A 24,835-nucleotide genomic window follows, 5' to 3' on the forward strand; every position below is an offset into this window, starting at 1 on the left:
TATTATTTATTTTAAATGTCAAGATACATATAGTATGGAGATTTATTTCTAGCTTTAACCATTATTTGCAGTTTCACAGAATTGTGACACTTTTATTCACTGGGCAAGACACTGCCCATACAGCAGTTCAGCATGGAGTGTATGAGTGGAAGATGTCAGCGTAGTTCACAACGCTGAAAGTGACCACAGAAGATATGGCAGAGCCGAGTTGCTGCACGGCGCCACACCAGAACAGACTGCGGCCTCCTTCTGACCGGAAAATGGACGCTATCGCCATCTTGATGTACGAAATTCCCCCGGTGAAGATTATCCACGATATGACCTGCAATCAAGCAAATGTAGGTACTTGTTAGTTTTAGGAAGAAGTACTGAAGTGAGGTAACGTTCGTTCACTTTTGTAGAAAGACACAATAGCATGCAGTATCTTCATAGATACAATATCTGATCATAAGTGTCCAGACAACCCTATGTAATGTGAAATTAACCTCTAAATGTCATGAGAAGCGGATCAGCCAGTATAAAAGAAGGTGAGGAGTACTGTGTTGTCAGTAGAGAGGCACCAAAGTGGGTTCATCAGGTGAACTCAGTGATTAAGGACTGGTCGTTGGATTATAGATATGAGTGCCGTCTGTTCTGTCGGATGTGTCTGACAAAACAGGCATTACACATATGTATAATTCTATGGGTGGGACAGTTACGTGGCGAAAAAGTTTCAGTGCAGATGCACTACCAACAACCAAACTGCTACAGGAATCAGAAATTTGTGAGTAGGTTGTTAGTGGGGCCGTTGCGGTGCTGCGATTGGAAAGGTAGGAATTTGGTCTGACAGAAAGCCTGTCCGGATGGACGAGACAGTTATTACAACCATAGAGAAGTGTAGCATTCGTGCTCGAGATCCACTCCATCACAAATTTTCAACTCTCGCCATTGCATTGCCGCATTGCCCTGAGTGGCTGGAAGCCATTATTTCCTTCATAACTCTTTTCCACCCTGTTTCCTTCCCATTTCGTTCACACTAAAATATTCATGTAATCATTAGATGTCGCCTGAGAAACAAATCCATCAGGAGCACTTCAACTCTTCTGTACCATAGAAGGTTGTTTAGCATCTCCATAATGTTTTCACATCAACTAAACGATCACGTTCCTGCTGCTCTTCATTGGACTTCGTCTGTCTCTTCTGTTAACGTGATCTGTTAACGGCGCAAAGCTAACGGGCAATACTAAACAAAACAAAAATCGTTCAATGTTTTGTTACTCACTTCTTTTATGAATGGATTACATTTCCTTAAGATACCTCAAGTAAATCTGTGCCCTGCGTATGCTGTTCCACCTATTTGCCTTACTTAGTTATTCCATTTTAGGTCACTTCGGATGGTTGCTTCCAGGCGTTTTTCGGAACCGATGACCTGTGCAGTTTGGTCCCTTTACTCTTTAAACCAACCAACCAACCAACCAGGCGTTTTACGGTAATTACTGTTTCTAGTGATTTGTCATCTATAGTGGAATTGTACATTATGGATTTCTTCGCCTGTTTATGTGCAGTATTTGAATACAGGTCCCTGTATGAGTCTTCGATTCTCTGCAGTTCACTACCGTCTCCAGGCGTTGCTTTCTTCCTGTACACTGATCTCATAAATCAAGGATGATGCTGACACATGGTGAAAAAACGCTCTGGTTGGCGGTTTGCGGGTTTAAATCATCTCGGGGTATGACCAGGTGGTGCATTTGACCTGCGATCGTCGCACGGTGGCGCTGGCGTCCACATATGCAGAGGTGTGTTGGTGCATGATGGAGTACCGTGCAGCGAGTAAGTGTGCAGACGTTTTCAGACGTGCTAATGTTGACTGTGTGTTGAAAATGGCTCAAAGAACACATATTGATGACGTTATGAGGGGCAGAATACTAGGGCGACTGGAGGCTGGTCAAACACAGCAGGTCGTTCCACGGGCCCTCCGTGTGCCACAAAGTGTGATCTCATGATTAAGGCAACGATTCCAAGAAACGTATCCAGGCACTACAATATGGGACGTCCACAGTGTAGAACACCACTAGAAGACCGATATCTCACCATCAGTGCCCGCAGACGACCGCGGAGTACTGCAGGTAGCCTTGCTCGAGACCTTACCGCACCCACTGGAATAGTTGTCTTCAGACACACAGTCTACAGACGACTGAACAGACATGGTTTATTCGCCTGGAGACTGCAAGGTACATTCCACTGACCCCTGGTCACAGTAGAGCCCGTAAAGCCTGGTGTGAAGAACAAAGTACATGGTCATTGGAACAGTGGTCGCCAGCGTGGCGAACTATACAAACAGAGGGGGGGGGGGGGGGGTAAACAACACCAAGCAGACGCCAGCCAGTGATGCTGTCCTCCTCAGTAAGAGGCAGGATGGGCCCTGCGCGCCATAAAGCGTGCTCGAGACGGCACACGAGAGGGACAGTGGATCCTTCTATGGAGAAAAATCAGTACCGCACAGATGGCAACGCCACAATGGCAGGAGACAGGAGTGCAAGCGCTTCGCGGACACTGCGCCGAGTCGCCGTGCAGTGGCTGTTCCGCCTACCGACGCACTGGCATTAGCTGTTGCCACAAGTGACCTGGCTGCCCTCGTCCCCTCACTGTCTCTCTGTCACCTTGCCGAGACGCTTCAGAGAGTCGTCGAGTTCGACTGCATTGCAGCCGGGTCGTTCAGCCGCTCCCAACGACGTCGGCGCTGGGGAGCAGTGAAGACTGGTTTCTCATGGGCCATCCAAAAGCTGTTAGTGCTTCCAGCGTTGAAGGAGACACAAGAAATCTGAGAAGTGAACTGAGACGGCAACACAAACTAGAAGTTATCAAATACAACTAAAAGAAAACAGTAGCTGTGCTTAGCCTCCACCAGACCAGCGATGAGGGGCAAATTCTGATGAAGGTCTGAGAGAGAAAGACAAAAGGAAAGAGAGGAAGATCCTCGTACTTAATGTCAGAAACAGTTGTAGCTCTGTACACCAACTTAAATGAAAATTAAAAAAAAATGGATGTGCTATGAAGGAATTATCTAATGGGACGCATATCGAAGGATGTGATGTACGTGTATGGACAAACAGATGATTAAAGTTTCTGAAAAACTGGATTATTTATTCAATATGAAGGGCTTCACAAATTGAGCAAGTGAATAACTAATTGGTCCATCTCTGGCATTTATGCAAGCACTTATTTGGCTTGCACTGACTGATAGAGTTATTGTCTCTTCTCCTGAGGAATATCGTGCCAAATTCAGTCCAACTGGTGCATTAGATCTTCAAATCCTGAGTTGGTCTGAGGTCCCTGCCCGTAATTGTCCAAACTTCCTCAATTGCGGAGATATCCGACAACCTTGTTGGCTGAAGCAGGGTTTTGAAAGCGCGAAGGCAAGCAGTAGAAGCTCTCACTGTGTGTGAGCAGTCAGTACCTTGCTGATGGCTTGCCATGATGGGTGACAAAACGGAATGCACAGTGTGTCAATGTACTGCTGTGCTGTAACTATGCTGCAGACGTTAACCGAAGATGTCCTGCTACGAAATGGAATGGTACCCGAGACCATCACATCTGGTTGTAGGGCCATATGGCAGGCGACACTCAGGCTGATATCCCACTGCTGTCCAGGGCTGGTCGTTGTGGCTCAGTTCAAAGTGGGACTAATCACAATTCTACTCCAGTCAATGAGATTCCAGCCCAAAGACGTGACTGGAGATTCCCCAGACAGCGGTGGGATATGAACTTCACTGTCACCAACCATGCGGTCCAACAATCAGGAATGATGGATTGGGGTACCGTTTCGCTTCGTGGCAGAATGTCTTTGGTTGACACACGCGGCTTCCTTGCAGCACAGGGGAAGTGGACCACAATGTACGCCCCATTTTGTCATCCTTCATGGTAAGCCATTTTGGGCTTACATTTCAACAAGATAATGGCAGCCCATACACAGCGAGAGTTTCTACTTCCTGTCTTCGTGCTTGCCAAACCCTACTTTAGACAGCAAGGTCACCAGATCTCTCCCCAACTGAGATAGTCTGAGGACATTAGGTGCAGGGCCCTCCAACCAACTCGCCTCTTTCCTTCAGTGGTTCTGTACATGGCAAAATAGATAGCGTCCCAGGGTTACAGCTAGATAATGGTTAGAGTTCTGGGAAGGCCTATTTGGCAACGACCCAAGAAGGTAAGAGAGCCAACAGCTTTGCCGCAGTGGTAACACTGTTTTCCCTCAGATCACCGAAATTAAGAGCCATCGCGCTTGGCTACCACTTAGATGGGTCTCCAGAGCACTATTGGCGAGCGGGTTGCACTCAGCTCTTGTGAGGCCAATTGAGGAGCTACCTAACTGAGTAGTAGCTGCTCCAGTTACGAAAATCGACAACGGCTAGGAGAGTGGTTTGCTGACCACATGCCCCACCATATCCGCATCTAGTGAAGCCTATCGGCTGATGATGATACGACGGTCAGTCGGTGCCACTGGGCCCTTCGAGACTTGTTCGGTCGGAGAGAGTTTCAGTCAAAAAAGTAAGAGAGTTTTGCATCCTATCTAGTAGTCTCCGCCGTCCGGATCCTGAAATTTACGAGTGGTCTTTATCACTGAGGAATAATTATATCGATCTGTAGAATTTCCGAGCGTTGTGCAGAATGCAGACGGCATATTATAATCGTAATGTAGACATATAAGCTGTTTTAGAGCAAAGAGTCACGAATAAATGAAAAATTATGTTTGATTAAACAAAAATCTGGTCTTAGGGGTGTAAATTACTGAGACTCTTCGATCAATTGGGCGATAGAGATCAAGCTGTGTAACTGTTTCTGACAGTATGGCGATAATCATTTGTTCCTGATGAAGACAATGAATGTTATCCGTGAAGGCCTGAAATTCTATTCTAATCCAGCGCAACAAGAATAATGAGTGTTTTATACATTCCAGCATTTGCATTTTCTTTTTTTTTTTTGTGGTAAGTTCCTGTGGGACCAAACTGCTTACGTCATCGGTCCCTAGGTTTACACACTACTTAATCTAAATTAAAATAACTTATTCTAAGGACAACACACACACACACACACACACACACACACACACACACACACAACCTTGCCCGATGGAGGACTCGAACCTCCGACGGAAGGAGCCGCGCGAAATGCGGCAATGCGGGCGGCTACACGGCGCGGCAGCATTCGTTTAATTATTTATGAAAGCCATGGAAAATCCACACGTGGCTGCCTGGATCACGACCAATGTCCTGGACCATGGTACTCTCAAATATGGGCCCAGTGCCTGGTTTCTCATGACTGTGCAATGCAAGGAAGAGTCTGGAACCAAGTGCCAGAAGCCGGCCGTTGTGGCCGAGCGGTTCTAGGCGCTTCAGCCCAGAACCGCGCGACTGCTACGGTCGCAGGTTCGAATCCTGCCTAGGGCAGGTGTGATGTCCTTAGGTTAGTTAGGTTTAAGCAGTTCTCAATTCTAGGGGACTAATGACCTCAGATGTTAAGTCCCATAGTGCTCAGAGCCATTTGAGAAAATGCTGCGCTTAACCCCACTGGCACACATAGATAATGTACATAACTTATCAGCTGATGTATAAGTAACTGTATAATGCACCTGATGATGGCAGCATGTTGCTGAAATGCATTGTCCTAACAAAATATTAGTAAAAAAGTGACTGCAGCAGTATAAAATTATTCCACACAATCTTATAATACAGTCGGAAACCTCAAACAACATCCATATAACACGGGTAAATTTAAAAACAACCTACTACGTGAAATACACCAACAGTAGAAAAGAATTTAAGATCTGCTATTGACGAATATATAACCAACAATTTGGCACATGTTCCTACTGCATTAGACGCTCAAGAGAGGTATTATCTTAATCTAGGGAAATCACACAAAATCTGGCTACCACAAACGTCAACAATCACAGTTTCTTAACTAACTGACCAAATAGTGGAGAATAAAAAGCCTTTAAACATCAGCATTCGCCCTATGAATAGCGACGTCGACTGGGCAGATGGGCAAATTTTAGCTACAAATCAAAATTCGACGTTTTCTACGTTACAGCGGTGCAGAACGGAAGCGTTGCACGATGACCACTTCAGACTACAAAACGGCGTGAGCATGAAGCTGTAGGATGGGATCTCTAGTAGTGCTACGAGTGCAGAGTACACAAAGTTTATCCAAAACCTATATTACTGGATGGTTCCACAACGGAGGTCAATGGATGTGGCCCAGGAGCGACTTTAGGTAGTGGGCAATGAGTGAATATCCTTATGCAGTGGGATGCTGCGGCAGCAAGGTACAGTTCTTACTAAGGTGATACAGCACTCAATACTAAATGTTGCAATAAAGGTGGTGCAATGCGAGGGTTATCCTGGGACACTAGTGTTCCCTCAGGAGCGATATGACAAGTAATAAGACACAGTAGGCTGCAATAGCCACGCGTGTGGTATGTAACTGCCAGTCTCGACATGGACAACTTTCAAATATGTCAGTTTTTTACTTGATAATGGAAAGAGTTGTTGCTGTCTTTCAGCTTTAAATACAATTTTGCCATACTAGCTACACTTAGTACGTAGAATTGTATGACCGAAAATGCTCCAACCATAAACTTGCCAGCAACTACATTTTATTGCAAACTTATCAAAATGTTTCGCTTAATTTGGAAACATCACAACAACTATGAGCAATAGCGAAAAGAAATCCAGTTCATTATCAAGCTGTGATATCAGACTATACGATGAAAAAAAAATCAATTTTTTTTACGAAATTGCTTCCTCAACATCGAATGAGAGAGACTGCGCAGTACCAGTGAGTTCCGTTGCACTGATTCTTAATTTTTTACGTGAAATGCACTTGTACAGACAGAACCAGTGATCAGAGTCCCAGGCACCATCGGGCAGGCTACACGGCTGCTCTTTCGTCGTTACACTGTTGCTCTCACGCTTGATAATAGGCCATGTGGGGCCGGAGACGGTCAGAAGGGATACAGGTCTGCAAGCGCCTAGGATGACTTCACGTGTTCTGTCTTTTAGTGCATTTTTAAAATTCTCAATAAAATTGGGTGGGTGCCACCGAGGGTTTTGCCGAACTAGGGGTCTTGGAGGGGCTCTTTGCCATTTTATTCATGCTGTGTGTCAACGTTGTATCCCCCATGAACACTCCACAGGAGGATACAAAATAGGAGCGCTGAAAAAGCACAATCACCCTTAGCTGCTTCCGGTCACCTTCAAATTTCGTCGAATCGTTTTCAACAGTTCCTATGGTTTCCAAGCTGTACGTGAGAACAAAAATTGCGGTCACGCTCCGCTACAAATGTGTGGGATCACGTTCGATAGGAATGGAGCCCCACAATATTCTTAGAGAAGGGTTGAAACTCACAAGGGTGCCAGCATTGCAAAAGATCTTGAAGAACTTCTTCCTATTGCTTGCTGCATCGCGAACTGTCGTTTTCGACAGCGAAATGCATGGTAATCAACGCCCCAGGGAAAGAGGTGGTTTCATTGACGCCCTGTATGCCACACTCTGCGGTCTACCGAGCGAGGTGGCGCAGTGGTTAGCACACTGGACTCGCATTCGGGAGGACGACGGTTCAATCCCGTCTCCGGCCATCCTGATTTAGGTTTTCCGTGATTTCCCTAAATCGTTTCAGGCAAATGCCGGGATGGTTCCTTTGAAAGGGCACGGCCGATTTCCTTCCCAATCCTTCCCTCACCCGAGCTTGCGCTCCGTCTCTAATGACCTCGTTGTCGACGGGACGTTAAACACTAACCACCACTCTGCGGTCTTTTCGTGCCGAGGGCGGTGTGCCTGGAATGCTACCCTCGGCCGCTCATAAGAATGCCGCGCGATTTTTCCATTACATAGGCGTCAAAAGAAGGGGTGAGGAGATATGACGACCTTCAGATCGCGTGACGCGTCCGCAGTGGCACTGGGCAGAGTTGTGGTGAAGTTAGGTGACAATGTGACATCATTAACCCACGTGATAGGTCACATGAACTTTTGAGCTGGGGCCTCTTTTTCGCTGACGTCGACACCTTGCTGTTTGAAGGGCGGCGAACCCGAGGGTGACGTCACTGGGCGCCAGGCCTTTGCACCCTTACAGAGGAAGGTTATGGCACCATTCAGCAAAATTCCAAACCTATACGTCACAGTGGATGGGTATTACGATGTTTAGAAAAAGTGGTTCTTTAATTCTGTTGTGTAGTCCGCAACTCGTGGTCTCGCGGTCGCGTTTTCGCTTCCCGAGCATGGGATCCCGGGTTCGTTTCCCAGCGGGGTCAGGGATTTTCACCTGCCTCGAGATTAGTGGGCGTTTGTGTTGTCCCCATCATTTCATCATCATTCATGAAAGTGGGAGATTGGACTGCGCGAAGGTTGGGCAATTGTACAGATGCTGATAACCGTGCAGTTGAGCGCCCCACAAACCAAACGTCATCATCAATTCTGATGTGCAGTGTATTATATTACGTGTGATTGGACGCTATCGGACCATTCAAAGCAATTATATTCCAATCATCGGAGTTTACAAGCAGCTCTTATTCTTTCTCCTTGGATTCTTTTTCTTTCTTTAGCCCACTTTGCCGTTGGTCTGATGCTGACTTCATTCTCTGACAGTAGACCTACTTCCCATTTGCTAATTTTTTGTCTGTTTGAGTTTCTGCTGAAACTGTCTGAAGGACTTACGTAAGATTTTTCTAAATCCCTGATGTGTGTATGTGTGTGTGCGTGCGTGGGTTCGTGTTTGTGTGTGTGTGTGTGTGTGTGTGTGTGTGTGTGTATGATATGCATCACAGGAGGGGGGAGGGACTTATTTGTAGCGGCCGGCCGGTGTGGCCGAGCGGTTCCAGGCGCTTCAGTCTGGAATCGCGCGACCGCTACGGTCGCCGGTTCGAATCCTGCCTCGGGCATGGATGTGTGTGATGTCCTTAGGTTAGTTAGGTTTAAGTAGTTCTAAGTTCTAGGGGACTGATGACCTCAGAAGTTAAGTCCCATAGTGCTCAGAGTCATTTTAACCATTTAATATGTATGTATAAGTGTTATGTATACATACAAATAAATGTGAATGTGTATGTAATGTGCATAAAACTCTTTCGAAGACTGCTGTAAATTTATTTCAATATTTAATATCTACTCAGAGCACGTCCAACAATTACAGTGACATACACACACTTTTGACACGTTACCGAGTGTGCGACGAGAGTACAAGGAAACGGCTCACGAGAATGAAATGTGTGCTCTAAATTGCGATTAATTATTAAAATAAATTTACAGTAGTCGTCAGTCTTCTAAAAAGCTACAGAACTGAATGATCAGCTACACAACTCCTTATTAGCACATAATCACTAGTTACCAAGAGTAAATGAATTCACAAATAACACGATTTTTTTGTCGGTGGGACAAAACAGTGACATTGCTGTGTAACCTATATTCCTTTGACAGAGCACATACGTTTTCTCACGGTGGAGGTGGAATGAACAATGATACAACCATTTTGTATGCAGTGGACGAGCTTTCTGTGTTTTCCGTCTGAGCGGTGTACTACAGTATTGAACTTTTTCCCGACAATACTTTTTCTGTAATGGAGCACTAATTCTATTTGTACAAATTGCATCATTTAATTTTTGTCTTGCACCTCCCACAGCCTGACAAAATATACCTTCGATAGACGCTATCTGATCGCAACAGTCGGTCATTTCACCTTCTCTGCGCCACACTACAACAGCAAGTTTGTGCGCTCAACTGCCGATTGGAGTCACGACTTGCCTTACATCTGTGCACAATTCAGTAAGGGAGAATGTGGGGAGGAAGAAGTTGATAGGACTGACGTAACAGTGTCACCTTGATTTCTAAGGTATGCAAACCTTAACATTAGTCTCGTACTCGCTTTGTTTCTGATGTCTGATAATTAGGGTGGACTGTGGACGATTGGCACCGTACGAGTCAACGATGAGTAGTCTGTCTAGTCTGAGGCTGAAGTGTGGATGCAAGGCGTATGGTCACATTGAAGATGTGAAAGCGTTAACAGTTAACAGGGAGCAGACAAAATACACTCCTGGAAATGGAAAAAAGAACACATTGACACCGGTGTGTCAGACCCACCATACTTGCTCCGGACACTGCGAGAGGGCTGTACAAGCAATGATCACACGCACGGCACAGCGGACACACCAGGAACCGCGGTGTTGGCCGTCGAATGGCGCTAGCTGCGCAGCATTTGTGCACCGCCGCCGTCAGTGTCAGCCAGTTTGCCGTGGCATACGGAGCTCCATCGCAGTCTTTAACACTGGTAGCATGCCGCGACAGCGTGGACGTGAACCGTATGTGCAGTTGACGGACTTTGAGTGAGGGCGTATAGTGGGCATGCGGGAGGCCGGGTGGACGTACCGCCGAATTGCTCAACACGTGGGGCGTGAGGTCTCCACAGTACATCGATGTTGTCGCCAGTGGTCGGCGGAAGGTGCACGTGCCCGTCGACCTGGAACCGGACCGCAGCGACGCACGGATGCACGCCAAGACCGTAGGATCCTACGCAGTGCCGTAGAGGACCGCACCGCCACTTCCCAGCAAATTAGGAACACTGTTGCTCCTGGGGTATCGGCGAGGACCAATCGCAACCGTCTCCATGAAGCTGGGCTACGGTCCCGCACACCGTTAGGCCGTCTTCCGCTCACGCCCCAACATCGTGCAGCCCGCCTCCAGTGGTGTCGCGACAGGCGTGAATGGAGGGACGAATGGAGACGTGTCATCTTCAGCGATGAGAGTCGCTTCTGCCTTGGTGCCAATGATGGTCGTATGCGTGTTTGGCGCCGTGCAGGTGAGCGCCACAATCAGGACTGCATACGACCGAGGCACACAGGGCCAACACCCGGCATCATGGTGTGGGGAGCGATCTCCTACACTGGCCGTACACCACTGGTGATCGTCGAGGGGACACTGAATAGTGCACGGTACATCCAAACCGTCATCGAACCCATCGTTCTACCATTCCTAGACCGGCAAGGGAACTTGCTGTTCCAACAGGACAATGCACGTCCGCATGTATCCCGTGCCACCCAACGTGCTCTAGAAGGTGTAAGTCAACTACCCTGGCCAGCAAGATCTCCGGATCTGTCCCCCATTGAGCACGTTTGGGACTGGATGAAGCGTCGTCTCACGCGGTCTGCACGTCCAGCACGAACGCTGGTCCAACTGAGGCGCCAGGTGGAAATGGCATGGCAAGCCGTTCCACAGGACTACATCCAGCATCTCTACGATCGTCTCCATGGGAGAATAGCAGCCTGCATTGCTGCGAAAGGTGGATATACACTGTACTAGTGCCGACATTGTGCATGCTCTGTTGCCTGTGTCTATGTGCCTGTGGTTCTGTCAGTGTGATCATGTGATGTATCTGACCCCAGGAATGTGTCAATAAAGTTTTCCTTTCCTGGGACAATGAATTCACGGTGTTCTTATTTCAATTTCCAGGAGTGTAATATCACGAATGATTTATGCAGATTATATCTTATGTATAGTACAACAAATAATTTAAATAATTCTTCCTAGTAATGGACTCAGATGTATGAAAAGTAGAATTGTGATTTCAATAGTGTGTGTGTAAGAGCTAGAAATCGTAGCGACTACTATTCGATAATAAATGCCAAAGTGTCGTCAAACGTGACTTGAACTATTATTATTCGATAATTGTCTAACAGTTAATACGTATTTGTGCTAACGGTTGCCTGCCGGCGTGGCCTAGTGGTTCTAGGCGCTACAGTCTGAAACCGCGCGACCGCTACGGTCGCAGGTTCGAATCCTGCCTCGGACATTGATGTGTGTGATGTCCTTAGGTTAGTTAGGTTTAAGTAGTTCTAAGTTCTAGGGGACTGATGACGTCAGATGTTAAGTCCCATAATGCTCAGTCCATTTGAACCATTTTGCTAATTGTTATAATTGTGGTTGGATTAGTTACCAGCCCGCAGTCATTCTAAGAAGCAAGTATGACCAATGGATGTGAGTTATGCTACTAACTAAACAGAGCGATTGTCGAAAATTAAGATTGATAATGAATTTTCCTCAGACTGAAATCAAACGATCTTCAGGTTATTTATTTTTACACGATCTATCTCGCTATAGACGCTGCTATGAAATATCTAAAGATCATTTAATTGCAGACTGAGGCAATTTCGTTCTTAATCTCAAGTTACCCTACGACTACACTGACGCAATTGCGTCAGCATAGGACAGTTAAAAGACGAAAATTACGATAATTTATTAGTCGAGAGCTCACAAACTCGTGCAGGTAAATTAACGATGGTAACTCAAAAGCAATGTCGTTACAGAACCATGAGGTCATCCATGCTGCCGCCAAGTTATAAATACAACCGAGTGACGTGGCTCTCTTGTTGGCACACTGGAATGGCATTTGGAAGGACGGAGGTTCAGATCCCCGTCTGACCATCTATGTTTAGTATCCTCTGATTGCCCTAAATCGCTTCTGTTAAATACTGGGGTGATTCCTACGAAATGCACACAGCCAATTTCCTTCCCCATCCTTTCATATTCAGAGTTCGTGCTCCGTCTCTAAATACCGCGCTGTCGACGGCACATTGAACTCTTACCTTCGTTAGGTAGAACTAAATATTCAGTTGCCTTTGTGACACTATCTGACGATATGTCTCTCACTCGTGTATCTTGTGTCTATACAGGGTGAGATAACTAAGACAGGCCACCCCGAATACACACACCAAAGAAAGTTTTGCATCACTCTGGTTCCCGGAAATGCTAAAGACAGACGTTCACTGTGGATATTGTATCACAGACACATTCCCTTTGACAGATCAGAGATATCACTAAATCCGCCAAAAGATGTAAACGACCATGCACGAGCAGCGCCTATTAGATGGAGGGGGTCCGACAGCCGATCAATTCCAGTCATTCCACCAGGAAGGAGGTACACGGCTCGCGTTGTCTGTAGTTCAACCAAGCCTAGACGGTCAGATCCGCGGTTCGATCGCGTCCGCATTGTTACTATGTGCCAGAAAGGGCTCTCAACAAGGGAAGTGTTCAGGCGTCTCGGAGTGAACAAAGCGATGTTGTTCCGACATAGAGGAGACAAAGAGAGGCAGGAACTGTCGATGACATGCCTCACTCAGGCCGCCCAAGGACTACTGCTGCAATGGATGACTGCTACCTACGGATTATGGCCCGGAGAAACCCTGACAGCAACGCCACCATGTTGAATAATGCTTTTCGTGCAGCCACAGGACGTCGTGTTACGACTCAAATTGAGCGCACTTGGCTGCATGATGCGCAACTTCACTCACTACGTCCATGCCGAGGTCCATCTTTGCAGCCACAGCATACAGCGGGGTACAGATGGGCCCAACCAACATGCCGAATGGACCGCTTAGGACTGGCATCACGTTCTCTTCACCGATGAGTGTCGCATATGTCTTCAACCAGGCAATCACCGGAGACGTATTTGGAGGCAATCCAATCAGGCTGAACGCCTTAGACACACTCTCCAGCAAGTGCAGCGAGGTGGAGGTTCCCTGATGTGGCAATATGTGCGACCGACGTACGCCGCTGGTGATCATGGAAGGCGTCGTAACGACTGTACGATACGTGAATGCCATCCTCCGCCCGATAGTGCAACCATATCGGCAGCATATTGGCGAGGCATTCATCTTCATGGGCGACAATTCGCGCGACCATCATGCACATCTTGTGAATGACTTCCTTCAGGATAACGACATCGCTCGAATAGAGACATGAACCCCATCGAACATGCCTGGGATAGAATGAAAAGGGCTGTTTATGGACGACGTGACCCACCAACCACTCTGAAGGATCTACGCCGAATCGTCGTTGAGGAGTGGGAGAATATTGATGAACTTGTGGATAGTATGCCACGACGAATAAAGGCATGCATCAATACAAGACGACGTGCTACTGGGTATTAGAGGTACCGGTGTGTACAGCGATATGGATCATCTCCTCCGAAGGTCTCGCTGTATGGTGGTACAACACGAGCAATAAAAAGGGCGGATATGATGTTTATGGTGACCTCTATTTCAATTTTCATGAATAATAAAAAGGGCGGAAATGATGTTTATGTTGATTTCTATTCCAATTTTCTGTACAAGCTCCGGAACTCTCGGAACCGAGATGATGCAAAACTTTTTTTGATGTGTGCATATCCAGACTGAACAAATATATCAAGGTGCGGTTTTCACCAAGTTATAGAGGACAATATTGGAAACTCTCTGACGTTCACAAATAATATTTATCGTTTATAGTCGCCGAATTACGACACCGATACTGGTTTTTTTTCCTAGCGTATTTGTCATTTGAAAGAAGGCTCTAAAAGAACTTCAAAGACATAATACGTGTGGGACTTGATCAAACAGTATTTAGATAACAGCGAAGCAAACCACTGTTCCGCCGTCAGGAGAAGAGTTTCCACAAACTTCCGCCCTATTATACCAAATGTAAGCAAACACTTCGCTCAGTTAAGGTTCCTGTGTTTACCTGTGCGCTTGAAGCCCATTAGCCTGAGTTCCGCCGTTGTAGCGATGAGATAACTTGTTCGTAGAGCTATTGACACATTCAAAATGTGCATGACAATCGAAAAAGTGAATATTGTTTAAGGCGAATGTTGCCACAATATTAGGGCATCGGTGGAGATGTATGCTGAAGAGGATCCAGATCGTGCCAAGCCCTCACAATCTGTCTTTGCAAGCATAATAAAAAAGTTTTATAAACTGAAAGTGTGGAGAATAAAATACGTCAAGGGAGAAGAAGAAAAGCAGCTGATAAAAGAAATGAAACTAACATCTCAGCAGCAATAACACACAATGTAGATGTCACTATGTGTCATCTTGACAGTTCGAGAGGGATCAACCAAACGAGTGTTCTGGGGACACTACATTCCATAGCATTTCATCCTCTTCACATTTAGGTGCATCTACAGGTTCATGGCAATGACTTACGGAATTGATTTCGGTTCTGCGACTTTTATCTATGAAAAGTTCAAGGTGATGCGGTATTTCCATGCAAAATTTAGTTTAAGGAAGAAGCAGCGTTTACAAACCATGGGCAAGTCAATCTCCGCAATGTTCACTAATCACCAACTGAAAACCCACGCTTACTGAAGGAAGTGGATAAAAGCAGCGCTCTTCGGCTATCAGCGGTTGGTGTGTTTGTTAGGACCTGCATCACTGGTCGCTGTTGTATTGCTCGTGTTTCTATGATACGCTGTTGCACGGCTGTTGGAAGACTTCCCACTGGACATGGGGCAATCATTATGGTACCAAGATGACGGATGTCCCTCCTATTATGCACATGTTATGACAGACCCTCTTAAGAGGACATCTAGAGAGTAACAGAAAAGTCGTTCAGGAAACGCTAAATGATCTGCACACTCAACAAACTTAACACTTATATATTTTTACCTGTGCCTAAGATTAAAACAAGAGCTCTATTAGGAAACAGCGACGACTCCCGTAGGCAGGAAATACCTTATAACAGGGCCCTCGCTGCCGTTAATTCCAGATGAAATTCAACATACCGTATTGTTTCTTCAGAACCAGAATCCCTTTACAGTATGTAGCAATGCTTAAGGTCAACATTTTGAGAACATGGTATGACAGCCGTGATGACACATGGACTGTACCTGGTTTACGTGTTTACTTACATTTGGTGAAATAGGGCTGATGTTTGTGAAGCCTCACCTCTTGACGGCGGGACAAAGGTTTGATCAAGTCCCTTACATGTTGTGTTATTGAATTTCGCTTAGGAGCTTTTTCTAATCCTACAGAAAAAAAGTATATAATTACATTAGAAAAAACAAAGACGGAGTATAAATTGGGCGACTATAAACGATAAAACTTACTTGTGAACGGCAGAAAATTCGCTGTATTGTCCGCTATAACTTGGCGAAAACCGAATCTCGATATGTTTATTCATTTCAGCTGCCTCGCCCTGTATATCTTGTGACTTACATTTTCCAAGTAACTGAGCAATAACTGTCTTGTTTTCTCTAAGTTCATGATGATGAACAGTGAGTTTCTTCACGTATATAATTGGAGATTCGAATAATCTACTTATCTGAGACTGAATACGACTCTCATTTGAGTAGTATTGTAAGCTCACCGCCTACGTTATATTTTTGATAGTAGTTTTAAACATTTTAATTATGATTAGCAAAAGGCACAGGTTAATTACCCCGGCTAATAGGAAATTGAAGTTCATACCTAGTGTACTATCGCTTGGAAACGGAAGAAGTGCTAGATATTTCTTTGGGTGTGACAAAAGCACAAAATCCCATAAACTAAGATAATAGTCGTATCTGCGAAGCAACAAAATCAAAGAAAATACAACGCTCATTGCTAACGTTAGTTGTGTAAAGACTGCGATACTATTAACCCTTACTTCTGTTCGATTCCTTTGAAGAATAAGACGGAAACTTGTGCGCAAATATTTTATTATGTGGATTATATCTGTCTGTTATCTCATAATATATTTATTGTTCGTGAACATAAAATATCTGATTTTATGTAATATTCATATGTGTGTAAAGCACCTTTTTTCCGAGTTATTGCCATTTTCATTGTAGCAGCTGTCCGTTAATTGTTGGCAGCCATTGCTGCTGCATTCCCTAAATTCACCTAAACCTGGACGTGGTGCCCTAATATTAGCTAAAAACTGGATTCATTAATAAAGAGAAGTAAAATGTGCAAGCAATACAGGCACATACGGTCAGAATTTTAAATTATTTCAGGTAAAACAGGACGCAGCCCGTGGTCTTGCGGTAGCGTTCTCGCTTCCCGCGCACGGGGTCCCGTGTTCGATTCCCCGCAGGGTTAGGGAATTTTCCTGACTCGAGATGACTGGGTGTTTTTGTGTCGTGTTCATCATCATCATTCATCCCCATCGCGGTCGGAGGAAGGCAATGGCAAACCACCTCCACTAGGACCTTGCCTAGTACGGCGGTGCGGGTCTCGCATACCGTCCCCTACGCTCCTCGGAGTATGGGACCTCATCATCGTCACAAGAGGACGCAGCCAGCCGCGTATGTTAAACAACGACGCAGCTCATTTTCTTCTAGTATTTTGAGCCACTTATAAATGATTTCTAGGTCTTCAGCAGCAGCACATGCAGAAAACACATTTACCCTGAAAATAAGGTAGCTCATGTTCTCCTACGTAATCTGCTGTTTAAGAGAATAATCGTCGTCACACTGTTATGAAGCTAGCCACATATTTAAGCAAACAGTAATTATTGTGAGATGTTCGACTTTAGCTACGTGTACTGTTACGTGCAATGGACATCATTCTCTTAACAGCATTGTACAATCCAATTTATATTTTGTATGAAACTTAAAGAACTTTCAAATCAAAGACTTAAAGAATAACAATAACCATTCTCCTTTCATATTTTTCCTCGAGTTTAGAGAAATTAAACTGCAACATTTTTCTCCCTTTATTCATGACACACATTTTTATTACACTAGGTCACAGTCAGTATAGCCAAGCTACAATGCATGTTCTCAGTTTAGTAGGAACTGACTGCACAGAGGAGAGAATGTGGGTTGGAACATTTTGGGGAGTCACATTTCCGAGCAGCTTAGGACTCTTGTTGGGAGCTTCGGGAATGTGGAAGCAGAAAACTTGGTTGTGGTGACAAGTTTAATATGCAGTTTCACCCATGGTCTAGGGTAGACTGGAATGCGACAGCTCCGTTCTTAATTGGCAAACCAAATGGATGTGAAAGCAAAATACGAGGGTTGTCCAGAATGTAAGTTCCGATCGGTCGCGAAATGGAAACCACTGAGAAAATCCGGTAAAGCTTTGCACAGATGTGTTGGGCTGTGTCTCTAGTATGCTCGTCGATCGTGTCGCGTCGCTCTTTTCAGTTTTGAGTGAACTGTCAGCACATAAAGATGCGTAGATACAGCGTCTCCCGCCAAGTATGAGGGCCTGGTTAGAGATTTCGCCTGTGTCATGCAGCCCACATAACACAACTGTCGAGCAGTTCCTTCTTCATGCGGATTCTCGGCCGCACACTGCAGGGGCAATGAAGATTCTCCTGCAGCGTTTCTGATGAGAAGTGTTTGATCACCCACAATAAAGTCCGTAACTGGCTGCCTCTGTGTCTGGCTATGAAGACAAAATTTTTCCACAGACAACGAGCTGCAGACCACTGCAGGTAACTGGCCGAAAGCTCAGACGGCTGCTTTCTATGACGAGGATATTGGAAAGTTGATGCAACACTACGACAGAACTACACTCCTGGAAATTGAAATAAGAACACCGTGAATTCATTGTCCCAGGAAGGGGAAACTTTATTGACACATTGCTGGGGTCAGATACATCACATGATCACACTGACAGAACCACAGGCACATAGACACAGGCAACAGAGCATGCACAATGTCGGCACTAGTACAGTGTATATCCACCTTTCGCAGCACTGCAGGCTGCTATTCTCCCATGCAGACGATCGTAGAGATGCTGGATGTAGTTCTGTGGAACGGCTTGCCATGCCATTTCCAACCTGGCGCCTCAGTTGGACCAGCGTTCGTGCTGGACGTGCAGACCGCGTGAGACGACGCTTCATCCAGTCCCAAACATGCTCAATGGGGGACAGATCCGAAGATCTTGCTGGCCAGGGTAGTTGACTTACACCTTCTAGAGCACGTTGGGTGGCACGAGATACATGCGGACGTGCATTGTCCTGTTGGAACAGCAAGTTCCCTTGCCGGTCTAGGAATGGTAGAACGATGGGTTCGATGATGGTTTGGATGTACCGTGCACTATTCAGTGTCCCCTCGACGATCACCAGTGGTGTACGGCCAGTGTAGGAGATCGCTCCCCACACCATGATGCCGGGTGTTGGCCCTGTGTGCCTCGGTCGTATGCAGTCCTGATTGTGGCGCTCACCTGCACGGCGCCAAACACGCATACGACCATCACTGGCACCAGGGCAGAAGCGACTCTCATCGCTGAAGACGACACGTCTCCATTCGTCCCTCCATTCACGCCTGTCGCGACACCACTGGAGGCGGGCTGCACGATGTTGGGGCGTGAGCGGAAGACGGCCTAACGGTGTGCGGGACCGTAGCCCAGCTTCATGGAGACGGTTGCGAATGGTCCTCGCCGATACCCCAGGAGCAACAGTGTCCCTAATTTGCTGGGAAGTGGCGGTGCGGTCCCCTACGGCATTGCGTAGGATCCTACGGTCTTGGCGTGCATCCGTGCGTCGCTGCGGTCCGGTCCCAGGTCGACGGGCACGTGCACCTTCCGCCGACCACTGGCGACAACATCGATGTACTGTGGAGACCTCACGCCCCACGTGTTGAGCAATTCGGCGGTACGTCCACCCGGCCTCCCGCATGCCCACTATACGCCCTCGCTCAAAGTCCGTCAACTGCACATACGGTTCACGTCCACGCTGTCGCGGCATGCTACCAGTGTTAAAGACTGCGATGGAGCTCCGTATGCCACGGCAAACTGGCTGACACTGACGGCGGCGGTGCACAAATGCTGCGCAGCTAGCGCCATTCGACGGCCAACACCGCGGTTCCTGGTGTGTCCGCTGTGCCGTGCGTGTGATCATTGCTTGTACAGCCCTCTCGCAGTGTCCGGAGCAAGTATGGTGGGTCTGACACACCGGTGTCAATGTGTTCTTTTTTCCATTTCCAGGAGTGTAGAAGTTGGAGCGGCGACTAACTAGAGAAGTAGATGGAAGGTGTACCTAACTGATGCAGATAAAACGTTTCTGGTTTTCACTGTGGTTTCCATTTCGCGACCTATCTGGACTTACCTTCTGGACAACCCTCGTAGTCGGCCGCAGTGGCCATGCGGTTCTAGGCGCTTCAGTCTGCAACCGCGCGACCGCTACGGTCGCAGATTCGAATCCTGCCTCGGGCATGGATGTGTGTGATGTCGTTAGGTTAGTTAGGTTTAATTAGTTCTAAGTTCTAGGGGACTGATGACCTCAGATGTTAAGTACCATAGTGCTCAGAGCCATTTGAACCAACCCTCGTAAATAAATAAATAAAACCTAGTTGTGACAACTAGATTGATATGTAGGTTAGAGTGAGCTCTAGGTTAGGATGGAATGTGACAGCTTATTGTGAGTTGGCAAAGCCAACAAATGCGGAAGCAAAAAACTGAGTGTCTTGGGTTCTGCAGAAATGTCAAGACATCTGATCTCCGCACAAATGTCACTCACAAGGGAACCTCCCCATCGCACCCCCCTCAGATTTAGTTATAAGTTGGCACAGTGGATAGGCCTTGAAAAACTGAACACAGATCAATAGAAAAAACAGGAAGAAGTTGTGTGGATCTATGAAAAAAATTAGTAAAATATACAAACTGAGTAGTCCACGCGGAAGATAAGCAACATCGAGGAAAATGTAAGCACAGGAGCGCCGTGGTCCCGTGGTTAGCGTGAGTAGCGGTGGAACGAGAGGTCCTTGGTTCAAGTCTTCGCTCGACTGAAAATTTTACTTTCTTTATTTTAGCAAAGTTATGATCTGTCCGTTCGTTCATTGACGTCTCTGTTCACTGCAATAAGTTTAGTGTCTGTGTTTTGCGACCGCACCGCAAAACCGTGCGATTAGTAGACGAAAGGACGTGCCTCTCCAATGGGAACCGAAAACATTTGATCGCAAGGTCATAGGTCAACCGATTCCTCCACAGGAAAACACGTCTGATATATTCTACACGACACTGGTGACGGCATGTGCGTCACATCACAGGAATATGTTGTCGAACCCACCTAACTTGTACATGGGTAAAAAGATTCTTCTACCTTGCCCCATTTAGGTTTTCTTGTGGATGTGATAATCACTCGCAAAAAAGTGATGAAAACATAAGAGTTTGTCACATAAACTGAAAATAAAAAATTAAAATTTTCACTCGAGGGTAGACTTGAACCTAGGACCTCCTGTTCCGTAGCTGCTCTCGCTAACCACAGGACCACGGCGCTCCTAGACTTCTATTCTTCTTGATGTTGCCTATCTTCGCATGGACTACTCAGTTTGCGTATTTTACTAATTTTTTCATAGTTCCACACAACTTCTTCCTGTTTTCTCGATTGCTCTGTGTTCAGTTTTTCAAGGCCTATCCACTGTGCCAACTTATAACTAACTCTGAGGGGGGTGCGATGGGGAGGTTCCCTTGTCAGTACCATTGTCACGAACTTCAAAGTACTGGTGTTCGGCCACCACAGCGGCATCGGCATTTTACACACAAACATTGCAAAAAGAAATCGCTGAGCTGCACACAGCAGAAAAGCAATATTCACAGCGTGCCATTAGTTTATACTCACCACGAGGAATTCACCAATCGTGTAGCCAACCAGAGGTGGTGCGGGACTCATGAGTGCTGTGACAACGGCGTAAGCGGCGAAAGCGGCGCTCACCGCTGCGATGCCAGATATCGCTCTCACAGAGGTCCTCGGCAGGAAGAACTGCACGAAGCACGCCAGCGGGTTCGCCATGGCGGACAGAGTTACCGCCAGATGGTAGGCGACATTGCCGTACGGTAGGCAGGAGTACGACTGGATGCTGGGAAATACTCCGTGTCCGAACGCAGCCACTACGGACACTAGCACCATCAGATAGCCGTAGGTGCGGCGGGAAAGCGGCAAGCCGTGCCCCTCTGTCTGGTCGCTCGATGCTTCTGAAGCGTTGTCGTCCGTGGTGGAAACTTTACACGGCACCATTTGTGATTTAACTCTCTCGGCCTTACAGCTTTTCAGGTTGTTTAAAAGTGCGAAAGAGGCGGTGCTGATGGCGAGGATTGCGAACATAATTAGGACGAAGACGGTGGTTGAAAAATTAGGCGACGGTACGTGCGACACGAGTACGGTATAGGAGTCGTCAGGATTAGTAGCATTTACGACAGTTTGGTTCACACACGTTGGGTTGCCTCCCACACCTTGTATAAGGGCGAGAACACTTGGCAAAAAGCCACTGAGGCCCTCTCCGACGAAGTAAGATATAAGATATATTTCTTTGTAGTTCCTCATGAATGGCATGAAGAGCACGAGGCTGGTGCAGCCAACAAGGGCACAAAAAAACGTCAATACCAAGAAGGCTGTGCTGTGTTCCTCAGTGCCAAAGTACGTCGTCTCCCTATACAGCAGTGCCATCAGCAAGAGTGCAATGGTACCCGTTATTAGTATACCGTAGATAATGAAGCTATCTCTCAACTTCCCTGGGAGGAATTTCTGCGACAGTCCGTACAGGATGGGCCCAATGTTTGCAATTTGTACGATGATAGAAATGTACGAGGGCAGATTCCATCCTTCTGGCTGCGTCTGGACGAGCAGTGGTAACTGGACGTACATTCCATTTACCGGCAGCCACGTACCAATTCCAAACAACGTCGCCAAGATGTGCACCAGAACCTGCGTGTTCGACAGCCGTTTCAGTAGGAACGCCATGACGATATCACGTTGACTGCTTCGTAGCGGTGCTAGGTCATTCGTGAGTAGTGGTCTGCTTTCCTTCCTCGTTTACAGACAACCTGTGAAAGAAAAGAATTTCGTAAACAACACTGGTAGAAGAGTCGCTGTTTAATTCATATTAGTTGACAGCTGATATTGCGACGTTGTCGCAAGTGCTCCACTCTCTGTGGCGATAGAAAATCACTTTAAAGTTGTGGTGTCACCGCCAGACACCACACTTACTAGGTGGTAGCCTTTAAATCGGCCGCGGTTCTTTAGTATACGTCGGACCCACGTGTCGCCACTATCAGTGATTGCAGACCGAGCGCCGCCACACGGCAGGTCTAGTCTAGAGAGACTCCCTAGCACTCGCCCCAGTTGTACAGCCGACTTTGCTAGCTATCGTTCACTGCCTACATACGCTCTCAGTTGCAGAGACGACAGTTTAGCATAGCCTTCAGCTACGTCATTTGCTACGACCTAGCAAGGTGCCATATTCAGTTACTATGTCTTCTGAACAGATAATATTGGGACTCATGTACCGTCAAGAGCGACGTTCATCATTAATGGATTAAAGTTAAGTATCAAACTAATTACGTCCGCTTTCTGAATTCTAATTCCTTGTCATGTTCCAGACCTCACGTCAGTGTAGTTCTTCCCTCCTCATGCTAGCCTGCGTGAGCTAAAACGCGTGCATTTCGGCCTCCTCTAGTAACACGGTGTTGGCTCTTCTGCCAACACAACAAAAGTCTCTATCTCCTGCAAAAATTAAGTTTGAAATTCACTTCTCGTGCAGCTCTCTACTGACTAAGCACGTCAAAGAACTTTTCTTACTTTTAATTAGCGCTGGAGTTATTTTTTTTTTTTTTTTGGAATATATGAAGCTTGCTCGTTCGGGAGACTGTTCAGAACGTATCTCGTCATATCTTTAAAACTAACGAAGTTTTTTGGTAAATTACCAAAACACGTCGGTAGGAATCTGTCTTTCCCAAATTACTTGTGGCATAAAGTTTGCTAAGTACAGGGTGATTTTTTCCAAAGTGCACAAACTCTAACGCTTCATCGATGAAACGATATAGAACAAAAAAGTCAAATGAACTTATGTGTGGAGATTCATGGTTTCCATGCTAGAGACCATTTATTGAATCGTACTTTGTTACAGAGACTGCGTTCTAATAGGCGCTGTACCATGAAGTCATAGTTACAGTATGCATCGTTTTCTCCTGTAGGGTGCTACTGTTCCTCACACGTCACGCCCCAGTGCCTTCTTCTACCATACCAATTCGTAATGCTGTGTTCGATTAACTTCTCTTGTTTAATCACCTTGTAGTGGACGTTATACAACGTTGTACACAATGGTTACGTATTCGAATCGAGAGATTGCCGACATGGTGTTTACTTACGGAAAAGCAAATGGCAACGGGCGGCGGGCAGCAAGGTTGTATCAGGAGACATATCCCCGCCGACAACAGCCACAGCATTCAGTGTTTGTAACAGTGCTTCGCCGTTTGTCTGAGACAGGGTCATGAAGCAGGAAATCAGGAAGGACGTACCCGAAACGTTGGGACACCAAACTTGGAGGAAAGTGTGATTAACATTATGGAAGGTGAGCGCCATGTCAGTACGAGGCAGTTCGCCCGCCGTGTGGAACAGTCTCCATGACTTGTTACTATCTTTATCACTTACAGCGCGTGCAGGGCTTACTAGAGACAGACTTTCCAAGACAGCACCAGTTTTGCCAATGGTTTCTTCACCAGGCAACCAAGATTCCAGGATATGTGTCATCCATCCTATTCACAGATGCGGCCACCTTTGTGCGGAGTGGTATCTTCAACCTTCGTAACAGTCGTCTGTGGAAAAGTATGCATAGCCCCCCATGGTATGGTACACTGAATCATCAGCAACGATGGAGCCGGAACGTGCGGAACGGGATAACTGGCGACCGTGTTTTGGGACCAGTCTTCCTTCCACGTTGCCTAACAGGCCGAAACTATCGGCGTTTCTTGCAGCTGACTTTGCCTCCCCTGCTGGAAGAAATGCCATTGACGATTTGAAGGGTTATGTGGCTGATATACAATGGTGCTCCAGCGCACTTGAGAGGTGGCATGAGCCCCCTCTCATATTTCTATCTTACGATTTTCCTCTCTAATTGCCTGCAGTGAAAAGTCCCTATTCCTTCACACGCGGACTTCCCACGCAGTGTCTCTCGTCACCCGGGTGGTCCAGTGACAGGCGGGCTCTGCTGATCTGGAAAGCGTTAAGCCGACGGGTGTGAGGAAGTCGAGCGAATGCTTTGCAGACGCCAACATTGTCAAAAGACACGCCCGGAGGGGTCTGAAGTAGCGGCTGGACTAGAGGTTCCGTTACTTCGCAGAAACTTAGCGAAAACACT

General features: G+C 46.6%; 1 protein-coding gene across 1 annotated transcript; it reads right to left on the reverse strand.

Annotated features, from left to right (window-relative positions):
- Positions 1 to 28: 28 nt before the first annotated feature.
- On the reverse strand, positions 29 to 22,498 carry LOC126088428 (solute carrier family 52, riboflavin transporter, member 3-B-like). The gene is made up of 2 exons (XM_049906572.1): positions 21,322 to 22,498; positions 29 to 322 (listed from the first exon to the last, which is right to left on the reverse strand). Exons 1-2 carry the CDS (start codon positions 22,438 to 22,440, stop codon positions 128 to 130), a joined length of 1,314 nt encoding a protein of 437 aa, XP_049762529.1. The 5' UTR covers positions 22,441 to 22,498; the 3' UTR covers positions 29 to 127.
- Between the last annotated feature and the right edge of the window lie 2,337 nt (positions 22,499 to 24,835).

The sequence above is a fragment of the Schistocerca cancellata genome, chromosome 6 (genome assembly GCF_023864275.1).
Source record: "Schistocerca cancellata isolate TAMUIC-IGC-003103 chromosome 6, iqSchCanc2.1, whole genome shotgun sequence".
Taxonomy (NCBI): Eukaryota; Metazoa; Arthropoda; class Insecta; order Orthoptera; family Acrididae; genus Schistocerca; species Schistocerca cancellata.

Coding starts and splice junctions, on each gene's coding strand:
- LOC126088428 (XM_049906572.1), bottom strand. CDS start 22,440: ATGGCGTTCCTACTGAAACGGCTGTCGAACACGCAGGTTCTGGTGCAC. Junction 323..21,321: donor CGATTGGTGAATTCCTCGTG/GTGAGTATAAAC, acceptor GCTTGATTGCAG/GTCATATCGTGGATAATCTT.